This window comes from Bicyclus anynana, chromosome 7 (assembly GCF_947172395.1).
Source record: "Bicyclus anynana chromosome 7, ilBicAnyn1.1, whole genome shotgun sequence".
In the NCBI taxonomy this organism is placed as follows: domain Eukaryota; kingdom Metazoa; phylum Arthropoda; class Insecta; order Lepidoptera; family Nymphalidae; genus Bicyclus; species Bicyclus anynana.
Genome location: NC_069089.1, coordinates 8312732 through 8331306, shown reverse-complemented (window position 1 = coordinate 8331306; position 18575 = coordinate 8312732). Strand labels below are relative to the sequence as shown.

The window sequence follows — 18575 nt, the reverse complement described above, 5'->3', positions numbered from 1 at the left end:
AGACATGTGTAGTTTGAGGAACCAAAAGTGCTGTTGCTTTTCGTCGTTCCTAGATGGCTCTATGCATCCAAGTTAAACTTATATGTCCGTAGCAGATAAATTAGAAATAATGTAGAAAATATACCGTGTCTTGATCTATTATCTATATGAGCTAGGTTAAATTATAAATACTTTGGTTGTAAAATATTAAATATTCTATAATTAATCTACTGTATCTACTTACTATTCTATATTTAATCTACTAGGTATAGATCTATTTGATTTTAGTATCAATTATCATGGTAAAATTATAATAAAACTTTTTTTTATATATTAGTAACTTACTCATACGCGTCTTAATATTTCTTCAACTTAATCAAATATTTGTAATAGAGCTACATAATTCTTATGAACTTTGAAACGCGTTGAAGTCTTTTAGACCCAAATTACTCGTATGTCTCGTGTCGAAATATTTTAACAATTAGCGTCAAAATTAATTTGAAAACAATGATATTGATTTCGTTGTATATGGCCCAATGCTCTATAATGTATTTTAATATCTTACTCTGGTACTGACTGGCTATCATGTAAAACAGCTGACGTTTACTATAACCACAATCGATTACATTTTACTGTTCGACGATTATTAATAAATAAATATGCACAAATCTGGAATAAGTAGTCCTAATTTTCTGTAGATATCATATTTTAGATTTCACAAAGATAATAATATCTCCCTCGCTTTTTATAAGTAATGAATTAAGTTGATTCAAACTCACGCTAAAGAACAAAACTTCCACCTCCTGTTCTAAATTTAAAAATTTTCACAAAATTTAATAGGTCTACAAAAGGTTTAGGGAATGACCAGCTTATCCTATACCTGAGATTGCAATTGTGTGTGTACTGCATACTTTACTATAGATATTATATTTTAGATTTCACGAAGATAATAATATTCCCTCGCTATTGATAAGTAATGAATTAAGTTGATTCAAACTCGCGCTAAAGAACAAAACTTCCACCTCCTGTTTAAAAACTTTCACAAAATTTAATAGGTCTACAAAAGCTTAGGGAATGACCAGCTTGTCCTATACCTGAGATTGCGTTTGTGTGTGTGTGGCATACAGTGTACAGGTGAGCGGTGCATATGTGGGCGTATGTCGTAACGGCTGCCCGCGCGCCGACGCAACGTTACGCCGATGTTCACAGTAACGATAATAATAAAATAAAGTATTCTTTTTAATGTCACACGATATATTGACCTATATAACTAAAGTTTAATATGTAGGTACAAAAACTTTGGTTACATACCTACATAAAGGTTGGGCATCATCATCATCCTAATTTAACGCCTAATTTATTAATTTAAGGCCTAATTTAACGGCCCACTATAAGAGTGCCAGGCCTTCCTCCTTATAGGAAAGGGGATGTAAAGTTAAGACCCACACTGCTCCATGCTAATGAGATTTTTTGGATATTAAGAATTTATTTTGCGAATAATGTAGTATAATAATTAGCATATCATCATTATCGAGTCTCCTCTCAGAAGGGATATGGACCCTCTGAAAGGGGTTTAGCAAATAGTCCAACCATGCTGGCCCAATGCGGATAGATAGTATATGTCATATTATCTATCTGTGTTCAAAATTTAAGTGCAATTCTAATGAATGAACATAATAATTAATTAATAGTGACTCAAATGTACCTACAGGGTTGAAATGAGTAACTTTGCATCTACTGAGCAAATGATAATGACAATGTATCTACTAAGAAAAAAGTTTGTCATCTTTACAAGTTCTAAAGTTCACATCACAATATTACTCGACTACTACTAGTATTTATAAAAACTTAAATCTCTTTATACCTTAGTTGGAAATTTAAATTACTTTATTTCACAAAGACGTTTAAAATTTTGTTTACGTATTTAGAGAACTTGACTACTGCCGGGCTAGCCTTTGGGAGCTTTAGCGCTTGCACAAACCCCGGGTGACTCTGCTGCAATCCCATTAAAAAGTTTACAAGAAATACTCAATCAAAAAAAAGGTATACAAAAATATAAAAAAAAATTAATATAACGAGACATAAAAAATACAAATAATTAGGTGTAATTAAAGTGAATGAAACAAAAAAGCATGACGATAAGCGTTTAAGCTATGACGTATTGTATTGTACTGTGCTTTGAAAATTGTGTCAAGCTATAGCTGATAGTGCACGTAATTGTGAACGCGGCCGCTCGCAGAAAGTAAAGTTTGTTGTTCTCGTAACACAGGCGGCGTGAGGCACAGGCATAGGCATGAGGCAGTGTTACTCCGAACCGCGCACCGGTCGGCCGCCATGATATTCTGAGCGTGCCTTTATTAACTCCAAACTTTGTGACAATTGAAAGAAAACTTGTGAAAAATGATGTGCCTTATCAGGAGGTGTGCCTTGGTGTGCACTCTACTCGCAACGGCGCTTGCGCAGGTGAACATCTGTTGTTTTTTCTTATTGGCCATTCCTACGCGCCTAATAATGACAGACGTAAGGGTGCAGGTGATCTCACTCTTTAGATCAATCTAAATAAAGAACTAAGGTTGAATATTTTACTTGTTTAAGTAATTGCGTAGGTATTCACACTTATTTTGAAGTTATTGTACCTTAAAACAACTTCAAAGAAGTGCGGATTGACTTAATACGGAAGCTTAAAAAAATCTTAAAATAAAAATTGAATGCTGTTTTTAATCTTACTTGAAAAATGTGGCATATTTTTTGCAATATCACGAGACGTCGACCGGTACTATAAAACATTAATTTCCCAGTTTTTTAAGTATTTGCATATTCCAACAATACTGGTTTTTTGCATAACAGTTTTTGTATAAGTCACCTCGAAAACTAACAGAACAATTGGATAAACGGTGATGGATATAAACAAGAAGCACAATGTCTTACCTACATACCAAATTATTGTTTTGCTTGTTTGTAACAAATACGAGTAGGTAGGCTCCGAAACTAGTTGATCTTTTATCCCCGTATTATGACGGTAATGGGAACTATGCGATGAATACCAGGCTCTACTAGTTTTTATTATAAAAATGCGAAAGTGAGTTTGTTTGTTCCGCTTTCACGCCTAAACCACCAAACCGATTTAAAAAAATCTTACACATATGGAAAGCTACACTATCGGCGAATAATATAAGCTATACTTTATCCCCGTATTCCTTCGGGAACGGGAACTATGTTGGTGAACCGCGAGGCGTCCCCTCTTTAATAATTAGTAGAAGCATTCCGCATTCAATAGAGTGCATAGTGCGTAACTTAATTATACGTACGAGTAGGTGGGTACTTCAGTAAGCTATGGCATGTAAATTTCCTTTTAAAAGTACTAAAGTGTAATGTTTCCTCATTCATTGGAATCACATGCACAAATCCGCGTAACAACATGTTATACCACCTAACCCAGATAAGTATGACATAGGTAATCGTAATTATTAGAGAACTTGTAAACAAGTTTGCAAGTAAGCAACCTTTGACTCAGTGGCGTGCAGTTCATGAATGCAAAAATGCACTGCACCCTGAAGACTGACTAATGTATAAAATTAATCTGTAGGAATTTTTCATTTTGTACTACTTATACATAATATATTAGACATATATAATAGGGTAATATATAATATAATATATTAATATTTTTTTTATTCTTTACAAGTTAGCCCTTGACTACAATCTCACCTGATGGTAAGTGATGATGCAGTCGAAGATGGAAGCGGGCTAACTTGTTAGGAGGAGGATGAAAATCCACACCCCTTTCGGTTTTACACGGCATCGTACCGAAACGCTAAATCGCTTGGCGGTACGTCTTTGACGGTAGGGTGGTAACTAGCCAAGGCCGAAGCCTCCCACCAGCCAGACCTGGACCAATTAAGAAAATCTCAATTTGCCCAGCCGGGGATCGAACCCAGGAACTCCGTTTTGTAAATCTACCGCGCATATATAAATATTTCCTTTAATTTATTTTGACATATATAATATAGACAGACAGATTATTTATTTATTTAGTAATCTACATAATATATAACAAAAATAAGATAGGATATAGGGTAGATACTCCATATTATAGTTTTGTTACGAAACAACTTTTTACAGTGCAAGCAATATGCATTGAGATTACAAAATGTTTTTGATAAGTTTATTAATTAATGTATCTTTAATAACAATAGAAAAAAGAAATTATATATTCTAATTTTACTTTAGAACTTTAGCCACGACTATAAAGAAAATTTACTGGTGAATTTACCCATATTTGGCTATCCAATTGCTTTGAAAAGATCGCTATATAGAGATAGCGCCATCTTCGCATCCAACCACTATTGTTATTTTTTTTATACTATTGTATCTTGATTCTTTTGTGCCTTACCAGATAAAGATTTCGATTAATTGGTGATTTTAAAATGTTTTACATTACAATCGATTTCAACAAAATGTTGAAAATAATGTATCTCAACGAAAAACCATTGTTCAAATTAATAACAATATTATTTGATATAATTAAATCTTTTAGACTAGGTTTTGTTGTGCACAGATAGATACATATTACTTACTTTCAAAAATGAACCGTTAGATTTTCTTTTATCACCGGAACTTGACACTCGTATTTATTTATTAGATTGATCCACTTGCATCTAACTATAATTACGCGCCTATACCTAACTGAAGTTAAGAGTTAACGACATTTTAATAACAGTAATTAAAGCGATAAAAAAATCCAAGTCGAGGCACATTCCTTAGTTATTATTATTCTATCGGACGGAGTCACCTACGCAGTTGTTTAAATATTTATAACCTTCGCATCTTCCAGCTATTGTTACCATAATGAAACTTTATGAGGTAGAAAATTAGTAGTACCTGACTGCGTACAAGTGTTTGCGGGACCTACAGTATAGCTTATTTGTAAATAATAGAAAAGTCAGAAAAGTCACGAATAAAATCTTCTATAAGTATTCTTAGGTCACAAACACTCATATTGAAATACGTAATTCGTATTCATTAGAAGTATGCCTTCTTTTTCTTAGGCCTATTCCGCACTTTTCGCTGTTACAATATTGGCTGTTGTGCGTAGGTCATTTAGAGCTGGTCCCCGCTAGAATCACTTCATCTAGCCGAGCTGGCTTAAATAGCTTAGCAAGCCATCCAGATTCCAGATCGTCGAACGCCTCATGGAGTATTTATGGGACGCCAATGTAGCATACGCGTTCTTCTATTAATCCACTGCATTTGATCTAGAATGCTTATTTACTTATTTTATTTTTTTAAACTGACATCGAATATACATAGTTATCGGGCATCAAAAGGAGACTGTGTTATGTTTATAATCAAGTTTCTCCTGTAAATATTATTTCCTTCTTTGGAGTCAATTTTCTTGACACTTAGTACTGCTGCCATGCTTATTTCTGCCACATGTCAGCATCTGTTTCCCTTAGAACATGATCGTACTGGGCCATTGTCGCGAGCAAAAACGAGGTTAACTATACCGACAAGCGATGTAGCATACCATTGCGATGCCGCGTAGAAACCCTTAGCGGTGTGGGTAGAATAAACTTCCAAGTAAGACCGCTTCCACCTTAAATCTTATAACTTAAATCTTATAATAATAAATACTTACTTAAAATTTCATGATATTTTAATATTTTCTAAAAATTGTGCTGTTTTAGACAATTTTTTTTTATAGAGAAAGAATACAATAACGGAACGAAAGGAACTTAAGCTAACTTATAACTACACAAATCATGCCCACGTGGAATGGTGGCAAGAATACTGGCTGCATTTCCGCGCTGGACAGCCAGGCTGATCCTTTGTGCAAAAAATGACCCAGCCCTTCTGTCACCAGTCGAGGCAACTAGCCGTGGTGAAATGATTGGGTAAAATTTTTTGGCACTGCGACTCCATGGCCCAAGGGTCTCCACTTAAAGCAGTCTAAATTAAAGTTAATATAAGGTTGCTCCATTTATGGCGCTGTTACAGGCAAACAAACCAATGCCAGAGCACAAGGCGTGTTGGCAAGGCTACCGCCGCCTACGCACGCCCCAATAAATTATTAATCACTAGTGCTTGAAAGTTCAAACATTCGCAACGATTTGTACAAATGTTTAAGCAACTGTTCAGAATTAATAGACGCCTTGGATATATGTACCTATTGCTGTTAATGAAGCTTTGTCAGCTTTCGTTTACGACTAATACTCGTAACCAAAGATGTATTTTTTTTTCGTGTTGAGTAAGTGCCGATAGCTCCATGTGGGACCACTATGTCACCGGGGGGTTTGGGTGAGCGCAGAAGCTTTTTTTTCTTTTTTTTTATTCTTTACAAGTTAGCTCATGACTACAATCTCACCTGATGGTAAGATCATCGTCGCCTGATGAGACCCGAAGGCTGAAATAAAGATAGAGGACGGAACAACTCTCTAAGGGCGTCTCCTATGAGACTCGGACCTCGGCTTAGAGGGCCATTCGGGAGGGGGTAACCGTGAATCAGTCCAGACGCCCCCAAGATCGTGAGTTAAACCCACGTCCAGGTGACGTTAGATATCGGGGGCCTCTCAAAAATGTAAACATACGCAAGTTTGAGTGCTTTATGTTCTAAAGCTGTGATAGCCCAGTGGATATGACCTCTGCCTCCGATTTTGGAGGGTGTGGGTTCGAATCCGCGGCATTCACCTCCAACTTTTCCGTTGTGTGCATTTTAAGAAATTAAAAATCACTTACCTCAAACGGTGAAGGAAAAACATAGTGAGGAAACCTGCATACCAGAGAATGTTCTTAATTCTCTGCGTGTGTGAAGTCTGCCAATCCGCATTGGGCCAGCGTGGTGGACTATTGGCCTAACCCCTCTCATTATGAGAGGAAACTCAAGCTCAGCAGCGAGCCGAATATGGGTGGATAATTATGTTCTATACCTATGTGGTGAGATTAAAGAAAAAGGCAAACTAAGCCAAGTAAGATTAGCTAATTTAACTTATCGGCTGTAGTAGACAAACTAAAAAGGTCTTCAAAATTCGTTTGAATATGGATTTGAATACACATATTGAAACATAATGTACTTTAAAATTGTGTCATGTGTGTGCAATGACACAATTTTAAGTTCATATAATACATAGTTTATGAGATAACACATACATTTAAAGAAAGGGGGACTAAATATTAGTCTAAATTGTACCATAATTAAGCCTTGTTTCATTTATTTACTTTTGTAATGTGAAGAAATATCTGTTTCCGCTATGGACGTTATCTCCATTAAACTCAAATGTTTTAGTATAGAAACTCACAGTAACTACGAACATTGCAGTAATAATACAAATTTCACCCATAGCGAGTTGAGGTCAGAAGGTTCCGCTAAGACACTTGTAAAATTTAAGTGCCGTCTTTATTTAATGGAAAAATTGTAGGCCAATAATCACGTTAAAGCGTTTTAATGACTACGACAATACGACCCTACATAAAGGAGAGTCACGAATTTAAATTGTTAGAATTTATGTTATTTGTCATTAATTTTAAAATAACTATTTGCTTTTAATGTAACTTATCCATAAAATTTTGCATGTCAACTATCATGATTCCTACTACAGCTTAAGATCTTATTGTCTATTCAAATAAAACTAGTCGACGTCCCGTGGTTTTTCCCACGTAGCTCCCGTTCCCGTAAGAATACAGGGATAAAATATAGCCTCACAAATAACGTAACTTTCTAGTGGTAAAAAAATTGTCAAAATCGGTTCAGTAGAGCCAGAGATTACCCCCCTACAATACCTTTAAACTTAACATCTCTATAATATTAGTATTTATAAAGATGTTAAGTTTAAATATATATTATAGTAGGAAAATTCTTTTTTTACTTTGTTGTGTAACTTGTTTATGATAGATATGTGGTTCTAGAAAGCGGTATACATGGTATACTTATATGGCAAGACTGTCGGGACAAAGACTGTCGGATAATTCTTGAAAAATTAATTGAAATAATAGTAGGTACCTATCCGTAGCAGTAGGTGGTCCTGTCATAGTTTAATATAAAAAAAGTTAATCTATTTACTTCAAACTAAGCTATATATTTAACTATATGTTCATAGTATTATCACAGGATACATATATAATAAAAGTCCCTTGAAACTTATAGATTAAAAAAATAAAGATACATATAATATGTACAAGAAATTATTGTATTAGTTCCTGTTGGGGTGTAAGGGGGAGGCTAGTACTAGTCAGTCTCCCCAACTGCCAACCTCACCTGCTCGTGGTGCACCCTGCAGATGGACCGACGAGGCTCTGGCGACCGACAAATGGCGGTATATCCATTCACAATGGCTAGATTTTCAAATGGCACAGGCCGGTGTCGGGCAGCAGCGACACCGGTGCGAGAAATCTGGTCCTGCGCTGACCAACCCGCATGCCCAGCGTGGTCAGTATCGGGCAAATCTTTGTAGATGGACCAACAAACAAAAACACAGCCCCTAGTCCCCGGCAGCCCCGCTATTCCTGGCTCTGGCAGCGGTTACGGTAACGGCGGGGCAAGGGGTGTTAAGAATCTCCGGAAGAAATTCCGCTGCCAACCCCGACGACTAGACCTGGCAACATACAACGCACGCACTTTGAGGTCCGACGAAAAGGTCATCGAGCTGGAAGAAGTTATGAGCAAGTTGCACTGGGATGTCATAGGATTGTCTGAAGTCCGAAGAGAGGGGGAGGGCTCGATAATCCTTGAATCCGGCAACATGCTCTACTACCGGGAGGGCGACCAACAGTCCCAGGGTGGTGTCGGATTTATCATTCACAAGTCCCTCGTGAACAATGTTGTAAAAGTCGAGAGTGTGTCGAGTAGGGTAGCGTACCTGGTCCTCCGAATTACCAAACGGTATTCGTTGAAGGTTATACAGGTTTACGCACCGACCTCGACACATCCGGACGAGGAGGTAGAGGTATTGTATGAGGATATTTCTAAAGCCATACATGCCTCAAACTCTTATTACAATGTTGTGATGGGGGATTTTAACGCAAAGTTGGGCGAACGAAGCGGTTCAGAGTTGAAAGTTGGACGATTTGGATATGGGCAACGGAACGACAGGGGCCAAATGTTGGCTGACTTCATGGAGAAGGAGGGCCTCTTTATGATGAACTCCTTCTTCAAGAAGCCACCACACAGGAAATGGACCTGGATGAGCCCCGATGGTTCCACAAAAAACGAGATCGACTTCATCTTGTCTACCAGACGGCAAATATTCAACGATGTTTCTGTGATCCATAGGGTGAAAACCGGTAGCGATCACCGAATGGTTAGAGGCAGGTTGAATATCAACATTCAGCTGGAACGGTATCGACTGGTGAAGTCTACGCTCCGACCTACTCGTGCCCATATTCAAAACCCCGAGTCCTTTCAACTAGAACTGCAGAACCGCTTTGATTGCCTAGCAAATTGCGAAACTGTGGACGATCTGAACAACAGGTTCGTGGAAACTGTCCATTCCGTTGGGTCTAAGTTCTATAAGACCCACCGTACGAAAAAGAACCAAAAAGTTCTCGGACCAAACACTTAAACTCATGGAAGAGAGGCAAGAAATGAGATTACAGTCTTCAGCAGATGCGTCAAAATACCGACAAATCAGTAGACAGATCTCTAAGTCGCAAACCAGCGACTTGCGAAACTTCAATACCGAGCGTATTAAAAATGCGATTGAAAGCAATCGAGGCTCGAAAGTTTTCGCCAGAGATCTGTCTATTGGACAGAGGCAGCTGACGCGTTTGATCGGTCTTCAAACGCGTCAGCTGCCTCTGTCCAATCGACGGTAATCTGATTTCTTCCAAGCCCGAGGTATTAAGTGAGGTCGAGAAGTTCTATGGACAGCTATACACGACTACTCAGCAGCCTGTTGCCAATTTGGCTAAAGACCCCAGAGCCAAGTTGACCCGACACTATACTGAAGATATCCCGGACGTCAGCCTATACGAGATTAGTGTGGCTCTCAAACACCTGAAGAACAATAAGGCGCCAGGTGAGGACGGAATCACAGCAGAACTCCTGAAAGCGGGTGGAAAACCGATACTTAAAGTCCTTCAGCGATTGTTCAATTCCGTCATTCACGAGGGCACAACGCCTGAGGCGTGGCATAGGAGCGTGGTGGTTCTGTTCTTCAAAAAAGGTGACAACACCTTGTTGAAGAATTACAGACCCATCTCGCTGCTAAGCCATGTTTACAAATTGTTCTCGAGAGTCATTACGAATCGTCTCGCTAATAGGTTCGACGACTTCCAGCCTCCCGAACAAGCCGGTTTCCGAAAAGGCTTTAGTACCATAGACCACATCCATACGCTGCGGCAGGTTATACAGAAGACTCACGAGTATAACCAGCCACTTTGCTTAGCGTTTGTGGACTATGAGAAAGCCTTCGATTCGGTGGAAACCTGGGCTGTGCTAAGGTCATTGCAGAGATGCCGAATTGATTACAGGTATATCCAAGCGTTGAAGTGCTTGTACGAAAACGCCACTATGTCAGTCCGTATTCAGGATCAGACTACGAGGCCAATCCAGTTGCAGCGAGGAGTGCGTCAGGGAGATGTGATCTCTCCGAAGCTATTTACCGCCGCATTGGAAGACGTCTTTAAGCTTCTGGACTGGGGCGGACTTGGCATCAACATCAATGGCGAGTACATCACTCAACTGCGGTTCGCGGACGATGTAGTCATCATGGCAGAGACTCTGGATGACCTTAGTACCATGCTCAATGACCTCAGTAGAGTTTCTCAACAGGTGGGCCTAAAAATGAACATGGCCAAAACGAAAATAATGTGTAATGCTCATGTATCGCTCCACCCAGTTATAGTTGAGAACGCTGCACTCGAAATCGTAGACGAATACATATACCTAGGACATATGATCCAGTTAGGTAGGTCCAATTTCGAGAAAGAGGTGAACCGTCGAATCCAACTCGGCTGGGCTGCATTCGGGAAGCTTCGCGACATCTTTTCGTCCGAAATTCCTCAGTGCCTGAAGACAAAAGTCTTCGAACAGTGCGTGTTGCCAGTGATGACCTATGGTTCCGAGACTTGGTCGCTAACTATGGGCCTCATAAGAAGGCTTAGAGTCACACAGCGGGCGATGGAACGAGCTATGTTAGGAGTATCTCTGCGGGATCGAATCAGAAATGAGGAGATCCGCAGAAGAACCAAAGTCACTGACATAGCTCAACGAGTTGCGAAGCTGAAGTGGCAATGGGCGGGGCACATAGTTCGAAGAGCCGATGGACGTTGGGGTCCCAAGGTGCTGGAATGGCGACCCCGCACTAGTAAGCGCAGTGTTGGCCGACCCCCCACCAGGTGGACTGACGACATCAAGCGAGTCGCAGAGATTCGCTGGATGCAGGCGGCTCAGTATCGTGATGTTTGGAAGTCCCTACAAAAGGCCTATGTCCTGCAGTGGACGTCCATCGGCTGATATGATGATGATGATGAGTTCCTGTTAGGAAGTACACAATCTATACTTATAATAAATCTGTAGAGAGGTCAATTCTGTACATGAAATATATTTCCAAAATAACTATCAGGGGGTGATTAGTGATCGATACTGATGCCAAAAATGCAATCAGTAAAATTTTTGTCTGTCTGTCTGTCTGTCTGTCTGTCTGTATGTTCTTTATAGAAACAAAAAGTACTGGACGGATTTTAACGAAACTTTGTACAATAATTCTACATACTCCTGGGCAGGTTATAGTATACTTTTCATTACGCTACGATTAATAGGAGCAGAGCAGTGAAGAGAAATGTTGAGAAAACGGGAGAAGTTACTCAATTTTTTAAGCTTCCGTCGCGTGTACAGCCTTAATGGTTAAAGCTACATGGAAATCATGTATGAGGGAAATGTTTTCCTTAAAATTATCTATAAAAACACAACAGCATATATATGTCTATCTTTTATGGTTGGCTCACAATAACACGTGTAACTCCCGATAGCTTAGCAGTTCGGATCTTTCTAATTATATTTGTCTACTCTTATGTTTATAACACTCATCACTCATCCCTAACTAAAAAAGTTAACATTATTACCTATTCAATAAAAAAAGAATCATAAAAATCGGTAAAGAAACACCAAAGTTATACAAGAAATACGCTAAGCCATCGCGCGTGAATACTAATTCATGCTATATGGATTATTTTTGTGTAACGGTTGCCGCGCTCGATGCGACTCGCGGGGGGGGGAATAAATAAAGAAGTGCAGCCTTAATGAGTAGGGTAGGGTAGGGTAGGGGTAGGGTAGTGGTAGGGTAGTGGTAGGGTAGGGGTAGGGTTGGGATAGGGTAGGGTAGAGGTAGGGTAGGGTAGGATAGGGGTAGTTGAAAGTTTACAACGACTTTCACGCGGACGAAGTCGCGGGCGTCCGCTAGTTATTAAGTATTCGTATTACATAAAAACTTGTATTTACACTGAACAAATGCCAGACTGCTATCATTCATGGAAACCAACTGTGACTCAAGTATATTGACTCACGAAGCATACATAGCAGGTTGACTGCTTCTGTAATGATTCAGATATATTTATATTTGACAATTCACAACGACGAAATATACAAACTATTTCGACGTGGTTAATGAAAGAAGGTTAAATAGCTACATTATATATACATACATATACAATTTATATGTTACATTGATTTTTAAATTGTAAAGTGTGTTACATATAAAACACTAGTGGATGCCGCGCGGTATCACTCGCGTGGTTCTCTTTCCTGTGATAATACGGAGTTATCATAGCCTATAGAATTCCTCGATAAATGGGCTATCTAACACTGAAAGAATTTTTTAAATCGGACTAGTAATTCCTGAGATTAGCGCGTTCAATCAAAAAACCAAACAAACTCTTCAGCTTTATAATATTAGTACAGATTAAAATTAACTGCATAATCTTACTTTACTTTACTATACTTTTGTTAATATCTAGTTATCTCATCTCAAATCTTTGTCCTGTTCATCTCTCCAAATTCCAGGAAACTTCTCTTTCTTTGATAATAAATATAACATGGGATAGTAATGCTCAGGTACGTTGTATAACTTACATAACCTTACTAAATGTCAATCGGGTAACAGGTTGTGATTGGAAAAGATTGAAATTGCGGTCCAATCAATTTCATCAAATAATAATACCCGACTATATCGTTTTGATACAAATTTGCTTACAATTTTAATTTATTTACTAAAATGGCCTCCAAGTTGAGGACATTTATGAAGTTGCACAGTGATAATAACACTAAGACACTATCTAATACTAAGACTAAGACACTAAGACACTATCTAATAAGGATCCATTTACAGGAACCAATGATAAATTGTACAGGAACAAATATTATACATATTCGTAATATAACAACGGACGTGTATATATTTGTTCCGACTTAGACTAGCAAAGACTTGCGTGTTCAGTCTGCACTAATGATAGTTCTTGTTCGTAAAATGTAGAGGAAATACAGCACTACAGACTTCTTAAATGTACTTAATTGGTGGAGGTGGCAATTGTGACATTACTTGGTAAACAAATGGTACAAGAGATGTCATACGAGAGTCGCGTGCGTCGCATATTAATACAGCTCCCAAGGCGACTGCAACTTCGCCTTATAAACGCAGCATACCTTCATGTAGCTGGTACTTCACTGATGTTGCATTGAAATATTTATTCTATTGTTTCCTTATCCTTATTTGGACAGGTATATGTGGATGTTATTCAACCTTAAAAGGCCTATTTTGATTTTTTTTATAGTCGGTAATAGATGATAGAATAAGTAGGTAAATGGCCCATCTGTTGCTAGGAGTAAAACCATTGCATATGCCTTATAAGGCTACATTTTACGGTGCATACTCGCAAGGAACAGAATACGCAGCTTTGGAACCACATTTAGAACTTTTCTCGTTAATGCAATACTTCTCCGAGACATGCTACTCATTAGTAATGTTCACATCTGTTAGAGAGATCATCGTAGGCATCTCTAGTATAGTAATTATCGTTGAATACTGCAGTTATAATGATGATAATATCTTTCAAACTTCAAACCTAAATTAAAGTAGATGTGATTAAGAACTGCATTTTGTAGGTTACTACTGGCAAAATATTAATCAAGAGACAATAATAGAATGTATAGAGATATTGTTATTGAGTGACTCGCCCACAATTGAATGAAGACAACGCCAATTTTGCACGAATTGAAGACCAGTCGGTCTAGTGTCTTCAGTTTGCAATGTTTGTTAGGCAGTTAGCTTTCAATGTATATCTTGCATAGTAGATAAAGGACCTGTTTCACCATTTTCTGATAATTGTCGAATAGCTTTTTCACAAATTTTAGCTTTGCTTGACATAATGTAAGAAAGTGAGAAAACGAACGTATAGACTATCCATCACTTATCAGAAAGTGATGAAAGAGACCCTAAATATAAATACAAACTCGAAATGTAATGCTCATTTTTGAACCGCATGTTAATCTGTCTGTGTATTGGTCTAGACAAGGCCGGCCCGTCCATACGGCAAATGGAGCAGTCGCTCCAGGCGCCAAATCCTAGAGAGCGCCTAAATGATAATAATCCTAGTCAACCATAGACAGTACTGTGTCTGATTTTCGATTGGTCACCCCAGAGTATGGTCAAAATCTTCGCGTTCCATTCTTACTTTACACGAGTCTAGAGAACAGTTTCAATCGCGTCACCTAATATTAATTACAAATTACGATTTTTTAAGACGTTTTTATTAAGTCGACAAGGCTTAAACTTCAATATTTCGCTTGTACCTACTTACCTACTTAGTTCATGGCGAGAAGTTGCTGCAGAAGAGGTTAACGATGTGGAACTCGTGTTTCATGGTGACAATAAGGTACTAAAGTTGTCATATACCGTGTGCGCATCGCATAACAAAGTGCCTACCCAAGGCGACCAACTGTGCCGTTTATACAATGCATTGATGTTAGCATACGGTTGATCGCACATTGCTACAGGAGCCGCAATTCAAATGCAAAACACTGACGATTTTATTGAGTATTGGAAAATGGGATACATCAGAGACAGCAGGGTAGAAACCATGTCATGTTACATATCGAGTCTCTTTAAACAAGCTCTAACGATACCATATGTTTTCTGTGACGCTTTGAAAACTAAACAATGTATAGGGATAACATATCTGGTTGATCGGGACCTATGGATTTAACAAATATCATCCCCATAAACTCACTTTTTGAAGCGTTTTTTTTGTTTGCTTGTAACATGGCTAAAGGCAGTTAACTATAACGATTTTTTTATAACCCAGTGTGAGTTTCGAGTTCCTCTCTATCTATATCTATATATATAAGCATATCTACTATGATTTCTATTATTTTATTAAAAAATTGTTTTTATGCAGTAAAATATAAATGATTAAAAATATCGTATCGTATATATACCTAGATAAAGAGAGATAAAAACAAATTCGAGTTTTTATTGATCTCCCATCAATTTTTGGTAGTTTCAAGCTCACGCAAATAATTTTAGAATGTGTATTATAAATACCTTAGTTATTTTATGCCTATCCTGGTACAACATTATGCTCGCCACTACAAACAATATTTATCTGATTCTAGGTATTCTAAAATAATAATTATTCTCTTCGTGGCGGATATAAAAACGATTAGACGTATTATTTTTGAGAAAGAGCAATCTATAACTATTATTAATAGTATTTCGGAGATCCATTAACAATAAAATAGCTAAAGCCCTAGATGAAAGCTATTTTCGTTTCGGTGAAAAACTTTAGTAAGTACCAACTTGACATTGTTCAACACAACGCGCGACGCCGGTATCCCAACCTGTCACGCAAACGCCTAATAAATAACTTCCAAAAGTAGGACAAAGGTACAACGTCTTAAATTGCTACAATATATTTTATGTCTATCTTTACAAATTGTTCTAATCCTTATATTTTATGTTGTTCGTATAAACTAAGTGCGTTAAGTTAGTCGCTAGGCCTTAAGTGATGTTATTGAATTATGTAAGTTATAAGTATTGGAATACGGTAAATCTAGATATACGAGTAGGTATCTATTTCGCATAACTTTAAACATAATAAGTTCCGGGCAGCTATAATTACACTAGATACTATTATTATAAAAATAACTTATCTAGACCTAAGTACTTACATAAAACATGTGTCTCCCTATTTGCCCAACATGTTTTATGGAGAAAATACGAATGATATTAAAGAACAACAATACAATAAAAAGCATCAAATAAGTTTTAACGGTTTTTCAGTTTTTCATGACAAACATCCTTTTATTTGAAACAAGTGCCTTATACGCAAAAAGGTTCTAAAACAGCTCTATACAGTGGGAAAGGGAGTCCCATTTTAAAAGCGTCACTCTTCGTTCAGTTTTCTTGAGCCATTTCAGATCGTATTTAATCTTTTTTTTAATGTCTTTGATTTCAAACGTACTTAGTGCCTACTCGCAATAACAAGTTAACAAACGATCACGTAATAACTAACTACCTACACCCGCATCGGCCTCCACGACACCAATCGAGGTCACATCTTCCTTAACACTGTTTATTTGTCACGAAGTTATACAGTAGCAGATGTCTCTAAGCATTTTAAATAATAATATCAAAGACTTGTTGCGAAAACAGGCAAAACCATCCGTAACTAAAGGCATGCTAAATTCCGCGTGACATGACAATTTGTAATGTAAAACGAATTGGCTAGACAGGTGAGTTTTAAGAATTATTTGCTAATCTTAACGAAAGAAAAGGAAAACCACACAAGTTACGTTCTTCGACGTTTATTTAATTCCAATCGCATTAGCTCTATCTTTCAGAACTGTTAAAGAATGTCTAGCTTCCATCTACACAAGGCGCCTTATTTAAGACTCAATTCTGATATGCACTTATCCTTAAACACGAAAAGACAGAACTTTAGTAATGTTCAACCTCCTCCTTTTTTGAAGTCGGTTAAAAAGAAAGATGAAACTAGATGTTCCGTCTATACTCTTAAGGTACGATCCATTCCGCTCTGTCTCCATATCTTCGTCTTTACATCCCAACATTTTTGTCCTATTTATTTCTATTTTATCTGTATCTTGTATGCAATAAAATGTTTCTTCTTCTTTTATCAGATTAGGTGATATACCTTTTCGGTAGCTTACTCGTAAATAAGTTAGTTTCTTTACAGTTGCGCAATATTTTCGCAACACTCGGTCTTGACTAAAACATTAGGTGTGTGCTGTTAACGCAACGCTCTGATTACCGCGGGTCGATCTATGATAACAATATTCGCGGAAGCCAAATCGGCCTTGCAAAGAACGTTATTATTTATTCCGATTACAATAAAGATTATAATTATTCGACAAATTTGGACTCAGTGATTTATCGGCTAACTCCATCCTTTCATCGATCAGATACTGCTGTTTGGTAATTTCGACGCTGACTGACAAGGACGCTGGCATTATCTTCATCAGTAAGGTTATCAATGATCGTAAGCGGTCAATTACTAGGTATCAATTGTTTAAAATAAAACTGACCGTTAATACTGATACCGACTGCTAATTATTATTCTATGCCTATTTTAATCTACCTCAGTTACGTTCATTATCAAATATGAGTGTTAGGCCGTATTTTTTTTTCCTGACGTGTTGTATCGTGACGCATCAGAACAGAATCGGTATCATACATTCTGTATGCAGCACATCAGAAACCATCACGACATGTCACAACACATAAGTGTAAACGTTGCCATATAAAATGTATGATACCGATTCTGTTCTGATGCGTAACGACACAACACGTCAGACAAATATAAATCCGGCTTACTAGATTGTAATATAGATTATAATTCAGTCAGAAACTAAGATTTTTTTAACAGTATGCAACACTTTGCAATGCCAATTTAGCAGTATTGTCGTATATGGTGCCTTGATCACTTCAACTTTGAACAAATCAAGACCAAATTCTACTAAGTAGATACTGCAAAACTTTGAAAGAAATACCGGTTTAGCAATATGCTGCATGCGCCAAAAACACGTGGGCACTGATTCTCAGAACCTTAAACTTTGATAATACAGATTCTCAAAGACCAATTCCAATATTTTGTAAATACTAATAATATTGCCAACTAATAAGTACTTGTGAGTTAACAAGGTGATTTATTGTTCTTAAAACTAACAATCATTTACAGAATACAGATAAGACGATCCAAAGTTATATTTAAACACAAAGCAATCTAAGTATAGAATACGTCCTTGTTTGCGAGTAAACTAAAAATACAAAAGAAATATTCCACATACACGTTGCTTTGTAACAGGCTCATCAAACTTCAGGTGTATCGAAAAAACATTGTCATTCATTCAACACTTGACAACTTGAAACTTTACGACAATGTTTCAAATATATACCATGTTAAATTCATGAAAACAAGAGAATATTAAATAGTTACGTATAGAAATTTGTTTTACAAAAAAAGGCTGTTTAGATATTCTTAATGCAACACAGTACGGAGTTGATAATAAAGAACGTGATATTTATCAACCTAAGTAAAGCAGAAATATATTATTAAACAAGCTCAAAAGAAATATTCAAGTCAATACTTCA

General features: G+C 37.4%; 1 protein-coding gene across 4 annotated transcripts in view; it reads left to right on the top strand.

Annotated features, from left to right (window-relative positions):
* The first annotated feature begins 2269 nt into the window (after nucleotides 1-2269).
* LOC112046053 (uncharacterized) overlaps nucleotides 2270-18575 on the top strand; it is a 38640-nt gene continuing 22334 nt past the window's right edge. For 3 of the 4 annotated variants that reach the window (XR_008250942.1, XR_008250941.1, XM_024082720.2), the window contains exon 1: nucleotides 2270-2442. Coding sequence is in view for 2 of the 4 variants with exons in the window: in XM_024082720.2 (XP_023938488.1) it covers nucleotides 2380-2442 (63 nt within the window). In the remaining 2 variants the exon portion in view is untranslated. The remainder of the gene's footprint in view (nucleotides 2443-18575) is intronic. The other variant, XM_024082557.2, reaches the window with a different exon arrangement.